The sequence below is a fragment of the Chironomus tepperi genome, unplaced genomic scaffold (assembly GCF_022539635.2).
Source record: "Chironomus tepperi strain 1889 unplaced genomic scaffold, CSIRO-AGI_Ctep_v1 contig_170, whole genome shotgun sequence".
In the NCBI taxonomy this organism is placed as follows: Eukaryota; Metazoa; Arthropoda; class Insecta; order Diptera; family Chironomidae; genus Chironomus; species Chironomus tepperi.
This window is the reverse complement of record NW_027226292.1, coordinates 1,104,867-1,122,196: the sequence shown is the minus strand read 5'-3', so window position 1 is coordinate 1,122,196 and position 17,330 is coordinate 1,104,867. Positions and strand designations below refer to the sequence as shown.

Genomic DNA, 17,330 nt, shown 5'->3' with positions numbered 1-17,330 from the left:
TTGTCAAATTTTGTAAATGTCGTTGGTTCTACCATTTCGCAATTTTACCTTTTTCAGAAATTTATCCTTGTAATCAATATTTTGCAGCCAAAATTTATTAAGATCTACCTAGCTTTGATCTACCAATTTATTTCAAATTTTAAACTACCGTTAATTCTTGTATGTCATTCCCCTTCCATAAGCTGAAAAAAATTTTTTCTTAGGAAGATAAAAAAGAAAAAAATTCTTTTGTTTCCTAATACTTTATTAAATATTTTTTAATCCAAAGATGGGTGCGTTTTTAATGAACTCATCTAACTTAGTTTTAAAGAGTAAACTGGTTATCGGAGTTCCAGGTGTCCATAACGGATTTCTGACGGCATATTCAACAAAGATTTTTGCATATAATTGCTGTAAAAGTTCCTTGACGCCCGTTGATAATGTATCTGTGGTAATAACAAATTTCAAGCCTGAAGCAGTTTCAAAGTAATGCAGTGAATATTTATCTGTCTTATAAAAGAGAAATCCTTCTTTGGAGTCAATTGGAGATATTTTGTTAACGAATGATTTTATTGAATATAGAGATCCATACATTAATTTGGCTTCCTAGATTTAGAAATGTAGATATATTATTAAAATTTCCTTTTTTTTATTTTTAAGAAGTTTTACCTCGTCTCTTGTAATTCCAGATTGTTTGATTCGATTCCATTCACCATAATAGAGAAGCGTTCCAGCTTTATCGAAGATATATAAATTATGTATTGTCATTTTAAGCTAAATATAATTAAATTTGAAATTTTGGAATGACTATGGCTAATAAAAACCTGTAATATAAAAGTTTTGTTATTTACTGTCTGTTTGTCAATTTTTTTTTTATTTTTCTTTTCAAAACTTAAAAGTACGTTAATTTTATTGATATCAAAATTCGTACATAACACACTACTTTTTACTTTTTTTTTGAAACACGTCCAGATTTAATTGGTGTTTCCTTTTTTGCCTTACCAGGTTTTCCATTCTTCTTCTTTGACTGTCCATTCTGCACCTTTTTACCAAACTTTTTAACGCTCTCTTCGTCAAGTTCATCGGAATCATTTTCATCAATATCACCGTACTTTTGTGCAAGACCGTCTAAGAAAGAACTAAAACCTCCTTGTCTGTTTTGTTGACGTTTTGCAATTATTTTAGTCAATTCATCTTCAGCAGACTTTTCTTGATTCATTTCTTCCAACATTTTTTCAGCCTCTTTAGCTTCTCTAGCATATTTTTTGTGACGACGATCTCTTTTAGATTTTGGCTCACTTGTGAATGCTTTAAACTCGGGCACCTCATTACTTTTAATCCATTCATTTACAATATCATGAAATCTTGGCTCATCTTCAATTCCCATAAAAGGGACATGTGACATGATGAAATTAATACAGCCTTTTCCGTTTAAATATGCTTTCTTTAAGTCATTCTTTTCCAATTCTGATCCCACATATTCCTTACGATAATTATCAATATCAGACTCACTGATTGGCTTGAAGAGATTCTTGAAAGCTTCTAACCAAGTGCTTCCGAACTTCTCATCGTCGTCGTCATCTATAATACCTTGTTGATCATATAAAGCTCGCTTATTATCATCAGACAAAACTTCGTGTATTTTGGCTAGTATTTTGAACGATTCTGTGGCTTTTTCTTTTTCGTCTTCAGGAACTCGATCTGGATGAACTTTTAAAGCTTGCTTGTAATATGCTTTCTTGACTGTAACAAAGGACCAAATCATTAATTATGTTAAAATATATTTTTGGATGAAACATACTTTCTGCAACCGATGCTTTTTTGTCAATCTCAAAAATTGTATACAAATCTGTTGATCCAAAGAAGGTTTTGCATGATTCTAATGTTGAAGGCATATTTATGCACTTTTCTGAATACTTTATTTATTAATTAAAGTTATATTAAATGATAAATTAATGAAAAACTACAATGTTGTTCTTCTTGTGAAATTGCGCTTTCGAAACTTTTCGCTAATTATTCGAAATTAACTGATTTTATTTAAAAAAATTGGATAAATCAGTAAAAAATTTCTAGCTTTAAGCGAATTAAAAGCGCATGCTAAATGAGTACATTGCATTCATCACATGACGATGTGAGAAATGATGGAAATATTAAAAACAATTATCATTATAAATTTCAAGGCTGTAAATCAGAAATTAACTGAGAGATTATGTGCATAATACTTATTTTACAGCGATGGTCTGACAGACATTAGTACAAATTTCACAGAACGGCTAAAAATCGATTGCATCATCTCGGATAACTTGTTGTTTATAAAATTCTTTTGTCAAATAATTTTAATAAATTAAAGTTTTTGAACACTAAGAAGGCAAATTATAAAGAGTGAAAGTTATCGTCCGTGAATTCCCGCAAAATGTAAGATTTAGAAATATAATTTAAATATGAAAGTGTCTTTTGTGTGCCGAAATAGATAATTAATATGAATCATGTTCAAATGATAAGAAAAAGATTTGAGGATTTAAATGTACATAGCGAGATTGATTCACTTGTGGATTTTGCACCACTTCGTGATAAAGCAAATAGACCAACCGATTTATTTAAACGATCTGCAACATTAATAGAATTCAGTTCTTCAAGAAAACGAGAATTTGAAACTAGTCCAGAGATACAGCAAAAGGACAAGCCATTTAATTTTCAACGTCAGAACAGCAATAATAGCAATTCATCGTATAAAAGTGTTAGACGAAGTCAAGCGTTTAGACTAGATGTAGACAAACCTAATTTGGCAAAAACAAGTAGCTCGCCAACAACATCAAAATTACGCAGACAGAATGCAATTAAGTATAACTTCAGTCCTAATAAAACACAATTTGATGAAATTCAATATCTTGCAAGTTCAGACACAATTAAAAAGGCTTTAAAGCAGCCATTGCCACAAGGTCCAGCACCAAAAAAACCACCTCGAACATTTGCGGCATCTCCTAAAACATCTCCAATAAATGATGACAATAACTTGTTAAGTGATATAGAAAGGCTTACTAAGCAATTCAATTCGAATAGTATCCAAATATCAGTCAATAACTTTGATAAAAGAACCAGAACACTTCCAAAAGCAATTGACAAGAAAGACGATAAGAAAGGCATTAGTTCTTTCTTGAATTGCATAATTTCACCGTGTTCCATTGATCCAATTTATTATGAACAGATAAAGAATGAAAGGAAACTGAATTCTAAGGAGAATGAAGACATTTACATGGAACCTTATGAGCATTTACAACATATGAGCAATTCTGCAGATCCGAATAATAAGACTGAACTTCATTATTTGTGTACTAATTTAATTGATGATCAGACTAACAATAATACGTCGATCAGCCCCATTGATATTGATAGAAGCTTTCTAGATAGTAATAAAGACTCATCTGATATAGAAAGCTATGAGAAGGTAGATTGGCAAAAATTATTTTTTTGCATGTTATATATTTCTTTATTTCCCTTTGTATTATTATTATTATTTTTTGCATTTACTCAATTTGATATTCATTTAACAAAAAATAGAGAAAAAAAAGTCAGGCTTATTTGCATACTTTGTGTTTATAGCTTTCTAACATTCCCATATATTACTTCTTATTATATATTTACAGATTAATATACTCATGGATGTTGCCTATGATGAGAAGCATCGTGATGCAATAATTGATGAAAGTTCGGGATCATCGGACATGGATTCGAGAAAGTCTCCGATACCCAAAGTTACAAGATCACTAACTGAAAAGCGAAAAAATTATGTTCGTCGAATGACTGAAACAGTAAATTCAAAAGATCTAAATTCCTCGAATTCAAGCAATGTAACGCCATCAGCGTCATCAATTATTTCGCAATTTCAAAGAGTTATTGATTCTCATGACGGCGGAGAACGTTCAATTAAGAAGAAATTAGATGACAAAATGTTATTCAAGATGCTTTTACTCGTTGGATTTGATATTATGAATCAGAAGGGATATGTCAAATCTACATATCCAAAAACTGAAAAAGCCCTTCCAATGCTTGAACAATTTATATACCCTAGCTGCAAATATGCGAGTGACTTAATGACAAAAGAGAATCAAAATTTTACATTGATTCTTACGGATATAAATGGAAATAATCTTTTTGGATATTGCCGTCAAATTATTGCTGAAGGATTTGAAGAAAAATGCTTGCCATTAACTTACTGTATTGTAACAAAATACAATGCGTCCGGATTCTATTTTAATTTACTAAAAGAAATCGAATCAAGACATGGATATCCTGAAGCACAATTTTCATACATGATTCGATCGCTTCAAAATCAAGAGCTCCCTAAAAGTGGAAACATTCTTCATGTTAAATTGTTTGAATCGTCACACTTGAGAAGATTGCCGGAAATAGCAAAAAAACCAGATCGCGAAGCAATTCAAAAGTCATCGCATAAATATCTTGCAAAAAGACTTAGTTTGGAGTCTCCCGATTGGTTACGTACTGAAACATCAGCATTTTCGCAAAGTAAGAGTCACGAGGGTACGCCTATTGCACGAAGTAAAACAGAAAGCATTAAAAAATCTGACGAAATTGTCATCAAGCGACCAAACGATGTTAGATTTGAAAATCAAGAATTATCTATACTATATGAGAGTGTAACAAATGAACTATTAGTCATGATTTTTGGAACTCTATTAATTGAAAGGAAAGTGATTTTGCTGGGCAATAATGTTTCTCAAATAACATCATGTATATCAGCTCTCTATTCCCTGCTATATCCATTTCAATGGCATCATACTATTATCACAATCATTCCTGATCAATTAACAGACCTGTTACAAGCTCCATTTCCATTTTTTGCTGGAGTCTTGAAAAACTCGATTAATATTGATCATTTAGAAATAGAGGATGGAATTGTTGTTGATTTGGAAGCAAAAAGTTTAATCAAAAAATGTGGTGACGAAGCGACACTTATTCCTGAAACTTTGAGAAAAAGTATGTTGCTGTCTCTAAAAATTGTCGATGCCATTGACAAAGGAAAAAAGCTTAAAAATGTCCTTGTAGCTGAAGCATTCCTGCAGTATTTTATCAAACTTTTCGCCAAATTAGATCCAGATTCATACAACAAGACTAAGTACATTCAATCACATAATGATCAAGCCATAAGATATTTTCTTGAATATTTCCTCGATACGATTATGTTTAAGGAGTTTTTATCTAAGAAAGAAAATGATGAAAAATTGCGTGAAACAGGACAATCCAGTGAAAACTATTTCGAACTTTTTAATATTAAAATCTTAGAGAAATCCGCTACTTTAAGTGATAATCAGCAGAGAAAGAATGTCGCAATGCTAATAAAATCATCTAAACAGAAAAAGCGAAACTTTAAGGATAAAATTAAAGACTTTTTAAAATCATAAGAATTCTTATGATGGACAAAATTATTATTCCGATATTAATTATTTTTACATAGAAATCAGCTCTGTTCTATATTTTAATTTTCCGTCCTTTTGTAGAAATATATAGGTTTAGATCGTTGTACATAAAAAATGTATTGTGCCTTTAATGTGCTCAATAAAACAAATATTTTATATACTAAATTACACTTTTATTTTCTCTCTACTTTAACTCACTAGCAAGCTGTCTAAACACATAATTGTTGATAAAGATCCAGAAAGGTGTTGATATAGAATTATCAAACTTTGAAGCTAACGACATGATACTCGAAAAAGGTGCAAAATTGAACCTGTCTGAAAAAATAATGACAGGCTCACTTCTGTTCATAACGACTATGATGAATAAAATAAATCCAAGAATGAATTTTAATCCATAATTGAGCCCATAGTTGATCAAGTTTCTATGCATTGACTGTGCTTCCACATTCTCCCCAATTTCAATTTCCAATTTTGTAATCTGTCTTTCAATTTTTACATATGTAATGTAATTATCCTTCATTGAAGTTGATTTTAGTTCATTTTTAAGTTTTATTAGTTCTTGTTTTAAAGAACGGACATGTTTTGAGTCTCTCAACAAGATTCGCTGGATCTAAAATATAATTTTATCAAATATTAGTTAATTTACTGAAATATGAATACTTACCGGTTGAACGATGCTTTTTGTGAATGCTATTAGAAAGGACAATATGCTGATAACGAACAATAAATACATATTAATTAAAATTGATTTCACAATAAAATCCTAATGTTTTGATCTAGGTACTCCCAAATTTGGTCTTCTCGGTTTATTATTATTTTTAATCAAAGAAAATTATGTTGAAACATTTAAGAAAATTTTCATCATTCTCCAATGGATTTTTCATAACGACGCCGATTTATTATGCAAATGCCGGTCGGTAACATGTTTAAATAATGATATTCAATAATTAATTAATTTAATTTAATTTGATCACTTTTTAGCACCACATTTGGGTCATCTTTATTCCTCATTGATTGCTGACTCAATTAATCGCTTTGAGAATTTGACATCTTTTCATCGTGACAATATATTCAGTACTGGAACTGACGAACATGGCATGAAAGTTCTTCAATCGGCTGAAAGAAACAACGTTTCCATAGAAAATTATTGCAAGAGCATATCCAGTCAGTACAAAAATTTGTTTAAAGAGAGTGAAATAGAGTACACAAATTTCATAAGAACAACTGATGATCAACATAAAATAGCAGTTGCTAGTTTATGGAACAAGCTTAAAGCACAAAACGCAATTTATAAGGATAAATATAGTGGATATTATTGCTTACAAGATGAAACATTTCTCAGTGAATCACAATTAAATACTGATCCAATAACTGGCAAAAAGACATCAATAGAAAGTGGACATCCTGTTGAATGGTCAGAGGAAGAAAATTACATGTTCAAATTGACTGATTATCAAGAAGATGTTATATATTGGGCAAAGCATGAGAATCGAGTGGTTCCACAAAAATTCAACAAAATTTTACTAGACATGCTGTATAACGAAAGTTTACCAGATCTTTCAATTTCAAGACCTAGTTCTAGAATGACTTGGGGAATTCCAGTTCCAAACGATAGCACTCAAAATATTTATGTTTGGTTAGACGCATTAACCAATTATTTGACAGTTGCTGGATATCCTAATGAAATGAAAATTTGGCCTCCAAATGTTCAAGTTATTGGAAAAGACATTCTAAAATTTCATGGTATTTATTGGCCTGCATTTTTAATTGCTGCAAATTTAGAGCCACCAGAGCAATTGCTTGTTCATTCTCATTGGACTGTTGATGGTCAGAAAATGTCTAAGAGCAAAGGCAATGTAATTGATCCAATGGAAAGATCAAAAATTTACTCATTCGAAGGACTTAGATATTTTCTATTAAGAGAAGGTGTTAATCATAGTGATGGAAATTACAGTGACGAAAAGATTATCAAAATATTGAATGCTGAACTTGCCAACACTTTAGGAAATTTGTTTTCCAGAGCATGTGCAAAATCGTTAAATCCAGAGCAGAAAATTCCAAAAATTGATCCAGATCAATTGAATGAGCTCATAAGGAATGATTCTTGCAAAATCTTATTTGAAAAGATGACTGAGCTTCCTGATATGTCACGTAAATTTTATTCCGAATATAGTTTTCATTTGGTCGTTGACTCAGTAATGTCAACCTTACATGCTGCCAATGCATTTTTCGAATCAGCAAAGCCATGGGAATTTAAAAATAGCAAGCAACAATCAGATGTAGCAAAACTAGATACAATAATTAGTATCACATTAGAGTGCTTGAAAATATGTGGGATTGTAATGCAGCCAATAGTTCCAAATTATAGTAGTAAATTATTAGATCGACTTAATGTCTCAAAAGAACTCCGATTTTGGAAAGATACCAAATTAAATTTACCCAAAACAAATCGTCCATTAGTAAATCTTGATTCTAATATTTTATTTCAAAAAATAATCATAGCTGAAGAAAAGGAAAAGAAAGAAAAAGTTCGAGTAAATAAAAAACGAGTGAACTAAATATTTGACTTCTTTTTATTCAAAACCTTGAGCTCGTCTGATTGCTAAATTTTCGTCAACTGTTGATAAAAGTGAATAGCAATGAGGCTGCATAGAAACACTAGCTGTACCAGAAGTGATTGTACGAAGGACACTAGAATATCCACTTAATTCTGCTAATGGTGCAATTACTTCTATGATTTTATTATCTTCGCCTCTCATAGAAATATCTATAATCTGTGACCTTCTTCTGGCTAAGTCTGTTATAACCTGAGAAACTTTATCGCTTGGAAGAACTATTTGCATTGCCATCATAGGTTCCATTAATTTAGAACCAGCTTCAATTAAAATTTTCTGAATACATTGGGTAGTAACAGCAGCAATAAAAGACTCAACTGTTCCTCTACCAATCACTAGTTTATGAAGAATAATTTTAACATTTACAACTTGACCTCCTATTTTAGGACCACGATCTAAGGCATTTACTGCTGCCTTCTTTACTAAATAAATAAATTTTGGTCTAATCAATTTTAAGTTTTCCAGCCCTTCCGGAGAATTATCTACTTTAAATATCTCTTCGCCTTCCCTTAGTACGTCTACAGTAAGTTCTATTTCTACACTTTGTTTCGAGCCTGCTATCTCTTTTTCACTTTTTAATGTACTTCTATGTTTTTGCTCTAGAGTTTCTTTATAAGCAATTTGTAAAGGACCTAGATCAGCATCTATCTTATATTCTGTTAATAAGCGTGATTTAATTATTTCTAAATGAAGTTCTCCCATTCCACCTAAAACAGTCTGCATTGTTGATTCATCATATCTTACACGCAAACTAGGGTCCTCACGGGTAATTTGTAATAAAGCAGAATCCAGTGCTGATTGATAACTAATACTTGGTGGTTCAATAGAGCAGAAATATACAGCATCTGGAATTTTCGCTTCTAACAAAAATGTTCCATCATCTTCTTCATCAATGCTCTCATTATTCTTTTTAAATCTTTTTTGAGCATTCTTTAATGAGGTCATGTTCGAAATTAGAAGGTCTCCAGTTTTCGTGGATTTCAAAGTACATACACAAACGTTTCCAGCGGAAACGTGTTCTATTTCTCTATATTCATCAGCTAACGGTTCGTATATTCTTTGCACATGTTCAGCAATGCCTGATGATGTCATAATTCGAGCTCCTCTTTTTAATTCCCCTCGATAAAGTCTAATTAAACTTAAAGGTCCACGTTGCTTATCGTGTGTTACTTTGAAGACTTTTCCGACAAAATCGTCACCAAAACAGTTATACATTTCATTTCTTTCATTTGGTGCTGGCAAATAATTTATTACTGAATCGATCAATAATTGAACACCAATATTTTTATAAGCTGATCCCATAATAATTGGAACTATGCTCCTTTTTAAAGTTAACCGACGAATTGCATTCAAAATTAAATTAACGTCTACATTTTCTAGACTTTCACCGGCTATAATTGCTTCAGCTAAATTGTCGTCATGTCCTGAAAGAGAATCAATCATTTGCATTCTCTTTTCTCTAGCTTTCTTAAACATTTCATCATCTGATATTTCTTCCACTTTGTATATTTGTCCTTGATGTTTTTGATCCCAAACTATCTTCTTCAAACTCAGCAAATCGATAACACCTAAAACAACAATAATGCTCTATAAAACAAAACTTTTGTCAACTATTGACATTATTTAACTACCTTTAAAGTTATTCTTCTCCTTATAAGGCATTTGTAATTCTAAAGGTAGAGCATTTAATTTTGTTTGTACATCTGCAACGCATTCATTAAAATCAGCGTCTTGTCTGTCCATTTTATTGACAAAAATCATTTTTGGCAGCTCATAGCGATCCGATTGAGACCATACAGTTATAGTTTGGGCTTCAACTCCAGCCGATCCATCTAATATAATGACACTTCCATCAACAGCACCTAATGACTGCTCAACTTCCATTGTAAAATCAATATGTCCTGGAGTGTCTAATAAATTTATTCGATGATCCTTCCATTTAAATGATACAGCAGATGAACAAATTGTAATTCCTCTTTCACGTTCTTGTGCTAAAAAGTCTGTTACTGTTGTTCCATGATGCACTTCTCCTAATGTCTTAATCTTTCCAGAATAAAACAGCATTCTCTCAGTTGTTGTCGTTTTACCTGATAAATTAACATAAAATATTTAAAATTGTAAAGTTTCTTATTACATATACATATGTCCAACATCTACCTGCATCAATATGAGCGAGAATTCCAATATTCCGAATTGATTCCTGCCCATCTGTTTTTCTTGGGGTTGAATAGCATCTTCTCAGGTGATTTTTAAAGCTAATTAATCTAAATCTATTTAACATTTTTAAAAGGACCTAAATATTTTTTTTTTTAAAAAAAAATTTGTTTGTTTTTATTTTTAAAAATATTTGCGCAAAATTTGACCATCTCGGAACAAATTGAAAGGATCTATCCACTCGGTAAAAAACAATCGACCGAAGAAGTCACGTTTTATAAAATTTTAAGGTCTTAATTTTTAAGTGAAATTAATTAATAAATCAAATTTGCACCAGTGGAAAGTGCTTGAAATCAAAGAAAGCGATCAAGAATATTCATTAAACTATAAATTTAGTATGTAAGTTGATATTATTTAATCATAAAAATCAATGTGAATTTTTTTCTCGCAAAATCTTTGAATACGAGAAAATTTTTTTCATCTAATGTGAAAATTCACTTCGATATTTCATCAACGCATTTTGCGTTCTAAAAATAGTCAGTTCATTTAAATGAAATTTCAATGATTAAGAACCAAGCACACCAAATTTAGAGACATTTCTTGATGTTCCTTTTTTTGGCTCTTGAGACAGACACATAACCTGAAATATTTTTTTTTCCATTCCCCCATTCTCTATCAAAGTTTTTTTTTTTTCTACCGACTACCTTTCTCGGAAATTTCCACACACGGCACAAATCACAACAAAATTATATATATAGGTGAAGTTAATGTATAGTTTTTCACATTTCGAGGCTTCTGTTATTTCAATTGTTTTGAAATAGCTTGTTTGGTATATGTTTATATTGTGATGCCGCAATTTGATAAGGGTACACGAAGAGATAATGGCTTAAAATTGCCAAACAATAAAACTCAATGCGAAAAACGTGAAAATTTTCCTCTCTCAAATCACAATTTGCATGCTTGACTTTGCTTCTATGGGAATTTGTTCTTTCTTCTTTATCGAATGATTTTTTTCTATTCTTAGTTCGTGAAATCAATAATTTTTTACGTGAGTGAAGCGTACGAAAAACTACAAGTTCATTCATAAATAAATAATCATGAGAAATATCGTATAATCTGTACATAATTTTTTTTTTAACATATTGCGACCTTAAGTAGTATTCTTTCTAGTATCTAATTTTTTACGTCTTTTCTAAAAGACGACATCATAAAAAAGTTACAGACTTAGATCAGCATGAATTTACGCATGTAAGAGGAACAAAAGTGCGAAAATACGAATGAAAGGTTTGGCACAGTAGAAACACGAAATATTTGTAAAAGAAGAAGGAACGAAAAATATGAAAATGTATTAAGATTTTATAAAATTAAGGCATCCGCATATCTTGTAAGCAAACCATTTCATTAAATAAGCGACTTTTGCGTAGTACATTTTTATTCATGGAATTCATTTTCTTGTCATTAGCATTACTCGTTTTATTTATGTGTGCAATTGATACGTTGTGCTGCAGAAATCTCTTATTTCTGCCATTTCATTCTGAATTTAAATGTTTTATGGCAAATATTTTTGATTGTCATTCGATATCTTGTTTTGTTTAATTAATTCATAAAATCAACATTAATGACTGCATAAAACAATTGATTCTATCAACTTTTTTTTCTTCTCCCACATAAGATGTTCGTTATTAAAAAGTTTTCTCATTTTCTATTTTCCTCAATTTGCTACTCTCGTTTCGTCTAGTCTACTCTACTCAACTAGACGTGAATAAAAGAAAATTTTCATTTTATTCGGCGAAATTTTTTTTTTTTTTTTTTGCCGGTTTTCATATATTTTTTATTTTGTTAGTAAAAAACAAAACTACATGTACAGTGAAAATGTAAAAGAATGTATGAATGAGATATGGAACAACTACGACAAAAAAAAAGACTCGATGAACGAGAATGAAATTAACTAGGAACGAGAAATTTCTCTCTGCTCAGAAGATGTAAATGTGTGAGTGAGTTGAAGGCAAGTTTGTGGAGAGAATGTAGTCATTATAGATTGAAAATTAGTCGAAGTCAGGTCTAAAAATTATTACTGAAAATATTATCTAGTAATAAAAAGTTTAACAATTTAATAATTACCTACATAGATTTTGATATTGGGAAAAAACGTTGTTGATAATATTTGAGAAACATTTTTTTGTAGTAACTAAAATATTTGCCACTGTTAATCAATTATTATTTGTCGTTTGTGGAGTTAACACGTTTTTTTTCCATTCTTGAAACGCGGAAGGTGGACTATACGATAATAAAAGTGTATATTCTAGTTATCAAAAGATTTCGTAAATATTTATCAAGGATTTTAAAGGAAATTGATAATTTTAAGTAGCAGTCATCAGAGTTGTTATCGAAATTGAAGAAATATTAATGATTTTCGAGAAGTTTTCAATCGAGCATACAACCATGTGCTCGAGACGGAAATGTAAGTAATTCAGCCATTTCGCAAAACTAAAGAAAAAAAAATGTTATAATCCATGAGTTGTGTTGAAGCAGTTCAATGTCTGAAAATAAGATCTTATTACTCACATTAATTGTAATTCAGTGGTCAAAGAAATGAAGAGACTAGTGTTAAATAAATGAAGAATAAAGAGGAAAAATGGAAAATTTCAATATGTATGGATAGATTGCTCGTAGGATAAATAGATAGATACATATGTATGAATCTCGAATATGATTGAAAGAAATAACAGGTTCTCGCTCTTGCTCGTGAAGACTCGCAGAGCTAAAAGAAAGGAAACTATTTCTTTCTCACTTCTTGTACTTTTTCTCTTACAATTTCTGAGCTGTATATTCTTTAGAAATGGAGTAAAGAAAGAAGGAAAAAAACAATCTACTAATACATACCTGAGCGGTAAAAATAAGTTCAGAATGTTATGTGAAGAGAGTAGCATAAGAATTAATACGAAAATATGAAAAGAGCATGCTAAAAGAAATTTTTCAATAGTAGAATTATACCGGTTTTGCGATTTCTTCCTGAAAAAAGAACCCGCAACAACAACAGTCAAGAGATGAAATATTTTAAAGGCAATCTTATTCATGTTAATTTGTTATAAAGCATGCCCAAATGAACAGCATATAGCATTGTTGATAACCCTCAATATTGAAATACACGGTTAACAAGCTTATCAATAATCACTAACTTCTATTTCTGCTAATACGAAACGATTTTTTAAATGTCGAATTGATAATCAATGTGTGTGTAGTAACAATATGAACAAATTTTATTATATAAAGTGACTTGATAAGACACGTGTACAGCACATTTTTCCAGAAACTTGAATTACATTTATTTGCCAACTATGAAGCTGCTGATAATTATCATAATCATTAAATATTCTTATTACTTATCTCTTATTATGAGATTATTTACTCATTTTTTTGTAAATTATCATACAAAAAATTGAAATGAAGCATTGATACATACATCATGTCCAAATAGATTTCATACGAACATATATCAACCTGAGTATATAACACGTCTACAAAAACTTATTTTCGTTTTACTTTCAACAGAGGAAAAAATATATATATTTTATATATAGCGTATATGAAGTAATTTTTTTTTTCTTACTACACATTTTTTTTTTTTTAAAAGTTCCTCCATGCGGTTTCTTCTTATCGTCTTTTCATTGCCGACAATGCTGTTAAATATATATCACTAATGCCATCTATCCACATTATTTTGAATTTCGATTTGAATGTATTATGAGCTAAGTCGAGTCGATTTCATAATGTATGTAATAGATATTTATTTTTCTTGTATAAACAGCTGTTTCTGACATGCTTGTTTTTGTATTATGTTAATATCCATTGATGTTAACATGATAAAAATAAATCTATTAAGGAGGTTTCAGGAGCGATTCATTTTGTAAATGTGGCTTCGCTTAACCAATCTCCGATATTAAAATATTTAAAGGATCGAGAGTCTTCTTGAAATATACAGGAAGATTCCATGGACATAAAGCCAAAATCTTGAATGACATGAAAATATAAAATATTCAATAAACTAGTTAAAAGGTCACTAGTTTAGCGACTTTTTATCGGAGTTTAAAATTTTATTGTATCGAAAATCAAATGAATGAATTTTTCTGTTGCCTTTTAGAATCATCAATCTGGCTCTACGTAATGATTGCAAAGCGTCCTATTTATTATACAATTGTTCCCAGTTTAGTCATCCTTATCGGCTACATTTGGTATCGCCGCAAAAGAAACGATCGCGAGAGTTGTGACAAAGGAAGTAGTAGCGTTGAACAGAATATTAAGAATAAAAATTGTAAATTATTAGATGAAGCAAAATTAGGTGATAAACAAGATTTAATTAGTAGCAACGGTAATCATCCATACTCATCAGTAAATCAGTTTAGTCAACAACAAATTAGTTTGCCAGTCACAGTAGGAACTCCACAACAGATTCAAAAGAAAAAGTTGGGATTATCATCAACAACAGATAAGGTAGAAGGAAACTCACGTGAGGTCAATAGACAACAAAGCCAAAGTCCCGGAAGTGCCGGTTCATCATCTTCATCATTGTCAAGTCGATCAGCACCGATCGATATAGCACCAAATCCGCGTTCACCACCAAAACGCATTACAGAGCAAGAAATTGACTGTGAAATATTAAAATTAAAACCACAAGAGTCTGATATTAAAAATTTGCGCTATATTGAAGATCCAGATTCTTTAGACGATACACCTCTATCTGTTGATTCACCACCATATCGTTCACGTTTCGAAATAAATCGTACTCAACAACCTGTTGTAGAGCCAATTGTCATAAAAGGAACAATGGAAGCGAAAATATCGCCTGAAAGTTCATTTCGTGAACGTAAATATACACAGACCGAAAGCGACGATTCGAGTCGCTTAAATGAGTCTGAATCTGATAAGATTAATAAAGAAGAAGATAATATGGTAAAGGTACATGTAAATGATGAGACATCAAATAATAGCAATGATAATGGTTGTATAATGCAAGATGATGACGTAGAAATTACAGAAGCAAATAAGAATTCAGATATAGCAGCAATTAATAACAAGAGTTCAACGCCAACACAACCACAAATTGCAAGTCCATCCCTGTCCATTTGCAGTATGCATTCAGGAGATTCTGGACAGGGATCAAGTCCACCACAATCAATTGGAGCGCCAACAATAACTTACGATTTTCTTGTAGCAAATTCATGTGTTGGGTTTATAATAGGAAATCGTGGTAAATCAGTCGCAAGAATAAAGGAGAAGACTGGCGCTAGTGTGATTATTCGTAAAGGCTTTTATGGTACAAAACGACAAAAGGTTTGCTCAGTTGAAGGCACTCAATCAGAAATCGATGCTGCATTGAAAATGATACGCTCATTGGTGCCAGATAAAAGGAATTTTAGTATGAATATGGAGAGAATATTCATAACACCTGATAATAAGCTTGTACCGACATTTAATATTTCATCATTACAATTACAATTAATAGAAGGAATCAATAATGATGTATCTGTTAGTGCTATAGTGTCTGGCGGACATATTTTCGTACAACAGCCATTACATCCAACATATCCATCGTTGGCACCTCTTCAACATCGAATGAATCACTGGTATTCTATGACAGCTGCTCCAGCATTACCAGAAGTTATTGACAATGCCATTTGTGCATATTTCATACAAGATAATTGGTATCGTGTTCAAATTATCTCTCATAATCCCGAAACAAAGGTGTGTGTAGTTAAATATTTGGATTTTGGCGGCTATACAAATGTAAATGCATCAGAACTCCGTCAAATTCATGCTGACTTTATGACACTACCTTTCCAAGCCATCGAATGCGTTCTTAGTAACATTCGTCCTCCAAATAATAGTATTGAATGGTCAAAGGAATCAATCGATACTATCACAAGCTTCACAAGCGGTGTCATCTTACAAGCACAGGTTGCAGGCTACACTCAAGATGACGTTCCTGAAGTTCTTCTATTTGTATCTATTTCCAAGGATGTAAGTACTTTAACCTTTAATTGAATTATATCACTTCTAAGACCTTTTTTCATTTATTTCACAGAATGTATTGTTTATAAATCAAGAATTATGTGCTAGAAAACTAGCAGACTGGATTCCCAATGAGGAACAACAGCAGGTATAAGAAGAAAATATATGGTTTAGCTCATATAATTGCATATATATATAAATACACAACAAACATTGAATTAGTAGACTCATCATAAGTTATGATAAAAGAAGAAAAATTCAAAAACTTTTTGAACTGGAATCAAACAAAGATTTCTTAAGTGATCTTTTAAGTTAATTATCCCCCTTCTTTTTTAAAATAATTGAAAAACATGTAAAATGAAGAACATACCCTAGAACTGATTTAATTTTTATGAATTTAATATGAAATTTTCCTAACTTTATAACATAATACTATTATATTTTATTATATCATCAACTACCTTTATGTTTGAGAAAAAGAAAGAACTTATCAATTATTACTATTATTATTATTATTTTATTTTTATTAAAAACAAAGTCAATTTTTTTGTTGTCAGTTTTTTATTATTTCTGCATAAAAAAAAATTTGTTTTTTTAAATAACAGAAGCTATTCAAGTAATTAAGGAGGAATTGTTCGAACACATGTTTCTTATCATTAAATTATTTTTTATTTTACTGATTAGTAATTCATAATATAATTTACTTATTGCATCATACTTTCCTTCGTTTTTCCGGTAGTTAGAACTTTAAGACAAGAAAAACCAGTAAGAAAAGCGCATTTTCTCTGGACACGTTTTGGAAATTTGTAAAATAACGACAAATATAAATTTAAAAATTAACGGTCAAATAATATATGTTTGAAAAATAACCGTTAAATACCTAAATTAAAAAAAAATAACGGCTAGTTCTCATTTTTGCTAAACTTAGAGTTTCTGGCTTCATTTTGGCACCAAAACAAAACTAATACATTTCCCCCTGCCGAAAATGCGCTAGTGTTATGAGAAAAATCAATGAAAATATGTATACCTTAGACAGGTTCAAAATCTCGCTTAGTTAATTAGATCATAGAAAAAAAAAGTTAAAGAAATTGATGAAAGAACTAAAGAATAATGTTGGATGGACTTTTGAAAATTATTT

At 30.8% G+C, this 17,330-nt stretch overlaps 6 protein-coding genes across 10 annotated transcripts; 3 read left to right on the top strand and 3 right to left on the bottom strand.

The window, feature by feature from the left end:
- Positions 1-828: 828 nt before the first annotated feature.
- On the bottom strand, positions 829-1,976 carry LOC139088822 (J domain-containing protein CG6693). Its single transcript, XM_070638133.1, has 2 exons — positions 1,781-1,976; positions 829-1,722 (listed from the first exon to the last, which is right to left on the bottom strand). The coding sequence occupies exons 1-2, from the start codon at positions 1,872-1,874 to the stop codon at positions 926-928; spliced, it is 891 nt and encodes a 296-aa protein (XP_070494234.1). The 5' UTR covers positions 1,875-1,976; the 3' UTR covers positions 829-925.
- A 287-nt stretch (positions 1,977-2,263) lies between these two features.
- LOC139088818 (DENN domain-containing protein 2B-like) lies at positions 2,264-5,544 on the top strand. The gene is made up of 2 exons (XM_070638124.1): positions 2,264-3,424; positions 3,624-5,544. Exons 1-2 carry the CDS (start codon positions 2,459-2,461, stop codon positions 5,397-5,399), a joined length of 2,742 nt encoding a protein of 913 aa, XP_070494225.1. The 5' UTR covers positions 2,264-2,458; the 3' UTR covers positions 5,400-5,544.
- Positions 5,545-5,565: 21 nt separating this feature from the next.
- Positions 5,566-6,235, bottom strand: LOC139088823 (guided entry of tail-anchored proteins factor 1). Its single transcript, XM_070638134.1, has 2 exons — positions 6,079-6,235; positions 5,566-6,024 (listed from the first exon to the last, which is right to left on the bottom strand). The coding sequence occupies exons 1-2, from the start codon at positions 6,145-6,147 to the stop codon at positions 5,599-5,601; spliced, it is 495 nt and encodes a 164-aa protein (XP_070494235.1). The 5' UTR covers positions 6,148-6,235; the 3' UTR covers positions 5,566-5,598.
- Positions 6,213-7,973, top strand: MetRS-m (Methionyl-tRNA synthetase, mitochondrial). Its single transcript, XM_070638132.1, has 2 exons — positions 6,213-6,327; positions 6,396-7,973. The coding sequence occupies exons 1-2, from the start codon at positions 6,249-6,251 to the stop codon at positions 7,970-7,972; spliced, it is 1,656 nt and encodes a 551-aa protein (XP_070494233.1). The 5' UTR covers positions 6,213-6,248; the 3' UTR covers position 7,973.
- mRRF2 (mitochondrial ribosome recycling factor 2) lies at positions 7,970-11,917 on the bottom strand. 3 transcript variants are annotated; one of them, XM_070638125.1, is made up of 4 exons: positions 11,578-11,917; positions 10,187-10,322; positions 9,661-10,116; positions 7,970-9,597 (listed from the first exon to the last, which is right to left on the bottom strand). In XM_070638125.1, exons 1-4 carry the CDS (start codon positions 11,629-11,631, stop codon positions 7,988-7,990), a joined length of 2,256 nt encoding a protein of 751 aa, XP_070494226.1. In that variant the 5' UTR covers positions 11,632-11,917; the 3' UTR covers positions 7,970-7,987. The 3 variants fall into 3 exon arrangements, with proteins under 3 accessions (XP_070494226.1, XP_070494227.1, XP_070494228.1); XM_070638126.1 differs by having other exon boundaries at positions 10,824-11,916; XM_070638127.1 differs by having other exon boundaries at positions 10,888-11,916.
- On the top strand, positions 10,425-16,593 carry spoon (A-kinase anchor protein spoonbill). Of its 3 annotated transcripts, none has more exons than XM_070638130.1 (3): positions 10,425-10,578; positions 14,325-16,201; positions 16,266-16,593. In XM_070638130.1, exons 2-3 carry the CDS (start codon positions 14,348-14,350, stop codon positions 16,344-16,346), a joined length of 1,935 nt encoding a protein of 644 aa, XP_070494231.1. In that variant the 5' UTR covers positions 10,425-10,578; positions 14,325-14,347; the 3' UTR covers positions 16,347-16,593. The 3 variants fall into 3 exon arrangements, with proteins under 3 accessions (XP_070494231.1, XP_070494229.1, XP_070494230.1); XM_070638128.1 differs by having other exon boundaries at positions 10,425-10,582; XM_070638129.1 differs by lacking the exon at positions 10,425-10,578 and adding an exon at positions 12,005-12,644.
- Positions 16,594-17,330: the final 737 nt, after the last annotated feature.

What these genes read in the sequence shown, in the direction of transcription:
- LOC139088822 (XM_070638133.1), bottom strand. Translation starts at nt 1,874, where the DNA reads ATGCCTTCAACATTAGAATCATGCAAAACCTTCTTTGGATCAACAGAT. An exon ending in AAAAGCATCGGTTGCAGAAA is followed by an intron (nt 1,723 to 1,780) that starts GTATGTTTCATC and finishes CCTTTGTTACAG; the next exon opens with TCAAGAAAGCATATTACAAG.
- LOC139088818 (XM_070638124.1), top strand. Translation starts at nt 2,459, where the DNA reads ATGAATCATGTTCAAATGATAAGAAAAAGATTTGAGGATTTAAATGTA. An exon ending in ATATAGAAAGCTATGAGAAG is followed by an intron (nt 3,425 to 3,623) that starts GTAGATTGGCAA and finishes ATATATTTACAG; the next exon opens with ATTAATATACTCATGGATGT.
- LOC139088823 (XM_070638134.1), bottom strand. Translation starts at nt 6,147, where the DNA reads ATGTATTTATTGTTCGTTATCAGCATATTGTCCTTTCTAATAGCATTC. An exon ending in CAAAAAGCATCGTTCAACCG is followed by an intron (nt 6,025 to 6,078) that starts GTAAGTATTCAT and finishes ATTATATTTTAG; the next exon opens with ATCCAGCGAATCTTGTTGAG.
- MetRS-m (XM_070638132.1), top strand. Translation starts at nt 6,249, where the DNA reads ATGTTGAAACATTTAAGAAAATTTTCATCATTCTCCAATGGATTTTTC. An exon ending in GATTTATTATGCAAATGCCG is followed by an intron (nt 6,328 to 6,395) that starts GTCGGTAACATG and finishes ATCACTTTTTAG; the next exon opens with CACCACATTTGGGTCATCTT.
- mRRF2 (XM_070638125.1), bottom strand. Translation starts at nt 11,631, where the DNA reads ATGAATTCCATGAATAAAAATGTACTACGCAAAAGTCGCTTATTTAAT. An exon ending in TCTCGCTCATATTGATGCAG is followed by an intron (nt 10,117 to 10,186) that starts GTAGATGTTGGA and finishes TTAATTTATCAG; the next exon opens with GTAAAACGACAACAACTGAG. An exon ending in GGAGAAGAATAACTTTAAAG is followed by an intron (nt 9,598 to 9,660) that starts GTAGTTAAATAA and finishes TTGTTGTTTTAG; the next exon opens with GTGTTATCGATTTGCTGAGT.
- spoon (XM_070638130.1), top strand. Translation starts at nt 14,348, where the DNA reads ATGATTGCAAAGCGTCCTATTTATTATACAATTGTTCCCAGTTTAGTC. An exon ending in TTGTATCTATTTCCAAGGAT is followed by an intron (nt 16,202 to 16,265) that starts GTAAGTACTTTA and finishes TTTATTTCACAG; the next exon opens with AATGTATTGTTTATAAATCA.